The 3,309-nt window shown below is 60.5% G+C and overlaps 1 protein-coding gene across 1 annotated transcript; it reads left to right on the top strand.

Annotated features, from left to right (window-relative positions):
• The first annotated feature begins 308 nt into the window (after nt 1-308).
• Nucleotides 309-2,488, top strand: irf2bpl (interferon regulatory factor 2 binding protein-like). The gene has a single exon (XM_019877608.1). It carries the CDS (start codon nt 371-373, stop codon nt 2,360-2,362), a length of 1,992 nt encoding a protein of 663 aa, XP_019733167.1. The 5' UTR covers nt 309-370; the 3' UTR covers nt 2,363-2,488.
• The last annotated feature ends 821 nt before the right edge of the window (nt 2,489-3,309 follow it).

Raw genomic sequence — 3,309 nt, 5'->3', positions numbered from 1 at the left:
CACACACACACACACACGCTGTTGTTGTGCTGAAGATGTGGCGTAAGGCCGGTGTGTTTTTGTACATGCGGTATGTGTGCGTCGTAATTGCGCATTAGGAGTTTTGGGTGTGAGGATGTATTTGTGTGCACGTGTGTTCACCTGTGTGCTTGTACGCACGTCTTTGTGCACGCGTTTGTGTGCCAATGTCTGCGTGCACGTTCAGCTTTGATGTATTTTGGTGACGGTAAGCCACTCCTCATTTGTGTGTGTGTGTGTGTGTGTGTGTGTGTGTGTGTGTGTGTGTGTGTGTGTGTGTGTGTGTCTGTCTCTCTCTCTCTGTCGCTCATCAAATGCTTTGTCCACACATGTCAGTTGGGGTAGCGGAGTGATGTCACACACTACCAGGTGCTGGGGGGGGGGGGTGTCTTTGTGCAAGAGTGTGCCTGCGTGTCGGATTCCTCAACGCAGTGCAGCCCCGCCCTCTTCCCTCTCTGCAGCAGGCTGGTGGGGGGGGGGGAGAAAAAAAAAAGGAAGAATTTCTCCCGCACTTTGTGCTCTCGTCTCATATTTTCTGCGTGCGCTCGGCGGAGGCAGCGGCGAGGCAGGAAGGCAGGCGGCCCAGGGACCGGTCATGTCCTCCCCCCCGCAGCCGGCGCCGTCGTTGGCGCGCAGACAATCCTGTTACCTCTGCGACCTGCCCCGCATGTCCTGGGCCATGATCTGGGACTTCAGCGAGCCCGTCTGCCGCGGCTGCGTCAACTACGAGGGCGCCGATCGCATCGAGTTCGCCATCGAGACCGCTCGGCACCAGAGGCGGACTCACGGCCTCCAGGAGCCCAAAAGCGGGAAGGAAATCATGGGCCAGCATCCGGCGGACGGACCGGGAAAGTCCCAGCAGACCTCTTTGGACCGGTACCCGGTGCTCGGCGCAGACGCCCGGGCCAGGTCGGACTACCAAGGTAGGCTGCCCAACGGGCTCGGGTGTCCGAATGGCTTCAAATTGGACGAGGGGCCGCCCGAGCTGAACCGTCAAAGCCCGAACTCCAGGAGCAGGGCTCACGGGGGTCCGGCGTCGGCTCCGGGACTCATTAACGTGCCGCCCAACCTGCTACCCCAGACGCCGCTGAACGGACCGGGCGCGCAGGGCACGGCGAGCCGCGCCGCGCCGCAGGGCTCCGCGCCGAGCCCGCTGTGTTTGAGCGAGCCCGCCTCAAAGCGGCCGTCGTCCGTGACGGGGATGGAACAGGAGCGGGAGATGAAAGAGAAGCAGAGGAACGCAGAGACGCTGAGCGAGCTGAGCGAAAGCCTTCGGAACCGACAGGAGGACTGGGCCAACAAGCCCAAGATGGTTCGAAACACCCTGGTCACTCTGTCCGGTTGTACGCCCTTCGAGGTCCGCTTCAAGAAGGACCACGGCCTGGTTGGCCGCGTGTTCGCCTTCGACGCCGTGTCCAAACCCGGCGTCGACTACGAGCTGAAGATCTTCATCGAATACCCGAGCGGTTCCGGTAACGTGTTCTCCAGCGCCTCGGGGGTGGCGAAGCAGATGTACCAAGACTGCATGAAGGACTTGGGCCGAGGTCTGTCCTCTGGGTTCAAGTACCTGGAGTACGAGAAGAAGCACGGTTCCGGCGACTGGCGCCTGCTCGGCGATTTGTTGCCGGAACCTCTGCGGGTCTTCAAGGACTGCGTGGGGGGGGACATGCTGCCGCAGCCCCACCTCGACGGCGCCCACCCGCCGCTGCCGTCCTCCGCCCGGGCCCAGGCCCCGAGCGGGTCCAGAGGCGGCTCCAGGAAGAGAAAGTCCTCGCCGGAACCGGATTCGGCCGAGCCCGGCCCGAAGCCCGTCGAAGAGCAGCACCACCGGCAGTGGCTCGCCAACCAGGCCGAAGCGCTCAAACTTTCCTTCGGCGACCACCACCCGTTGGGCCCCGCCCCCGGGCGCTCCAGCCCAACCGAGTCCGCCGAGTCCCCCGTGGCCGCGGCGTCGCCCGCTAAGGACAGAGACTCGGTCCACTCTAGCGGCGGGCCGACTTCCCCCGCGGGGGGCCAGAGGGCCCCCTCCTCCCGCAACGGAGAGCCGGCGGGCGGCGCCGAGCCGACCAACGCGGCCGCCAGCGGCCCCCTGTGCTGCACGCTGTGTCACGAGCGGCTGGAGGACACTCACTTTGTCCAGTGTCCGTCCGCCGCCCACCACAAGTTCTGCTTCCCGTGCTCCCGAGACAGCATCAAGGCCCAGGGCGCCGCCGCCGAGGTGTACTGCCCCAGCGGGGACAAGTGCCCCCTGGTGGGCTCCAGCGTGCCCTGGGCCTTCATGCAGGGCGAGATCGCCACCATCCTGGCGGGCGACGTCAAAGTCAAGAAGGAGAGGGACCCTTGAGGACGCCGACATCGGTTCACCCAAACTCCCGGCTGGCCGCGGGGAAAAGGACCTCGTCCCGCCTCCGATCGCCAAAAACACAAAACCCACCAAAACAAGGCCAACAGTTGAGCCCTCCCGAGAAGGTTTTCTCCAACCGCCTCTGAATCCCACAAGACGGCGCCGGCGCAACGCCGCCGCTTTCTTTGAATTGACCAGGCTTCGACCCGAGCGGAAAACCCGCCGACCGCGGGAGGATTCGTTGAAATAACGGAAGATCGTTTCAGCCGTTTGGTGGGGTGATTTTTCTGTCCTGGACTGACAACTGCCGCCGGCGCTAAAATGCACCAAATTGTCCGTCTTGCCCTCTCAAAGCTGAAGTGGAGCGCAAATGATGAACCCGAAACTCGTCAAGGTCATTCCAAGCTCAGCTTTCAGTTTTCAAGATGCAGATGATTTCATTTCACAGGGACAAAAAGGCCCCAGTAGAAACACCCCCCCCCAAAAAAAATCTCCCGCCTTTTCCATTCTTTCCGAATTAGCAGCAGCACATTGGCACCCAAAACAAAAGAGCCAAAAGAAAATTGGCAAGCAGAGGAGTGACTTTGATTTTATTTTGAGCTTTTGCGACGCCTCCAATTACAAAAAAACAAAGATCGAGACCGAAAGGGCTTTTGATGGCAAAATGTCAACACACGACGAAGCGACGCGTGGCGAGCCACGCATCCGGTTGCTTGGCTGAGCTGTGTGGCGGTTTTTGTTTTGTTTTGTTTTGTTTTCCACGATGTTTCACACAACACGTGAACTTGCGCGACTTCCAATGTTTGGGTGTTTCCCTCCCTCCTAATTGACGTGATCAGCGGGGATGAAGCGCTTTAGTTTGATCTTGCACTCCAAAACGTTGTAAATATCTCGACTCCGACGTGCGTGCGTTTGTCATTTTGCGTTAGTCGAAGCTTGAATTTCCC

Source organism: Hippocampus comes, unplaced genomic scaffold, assembly GCF_001891065.2.
Source record: "Hippocampus comes isolate QL1 unplaced genomic scaffold, H_comes_QL1_v1.1 scaffold295, whole genome shotgun sequence".
NCBI lineage: Eukaryota > Metazoa > Chordata > Actinopteri > Syngnathiformes > Syngnathidae > Hippocampus > Hippocampus comes.
This window is presented reverse-complemented; position numbering and strand designations above follow the sequence as displayed.

Coding starts and splice junctions, on each gene's coding strand:
- irf2bpl (XM_019877608.1), top strand. CDS start 371: ATGTCACACACTACCAGGTGCTGGGGGGGGGGGGTGTCTTTGTGCAAG.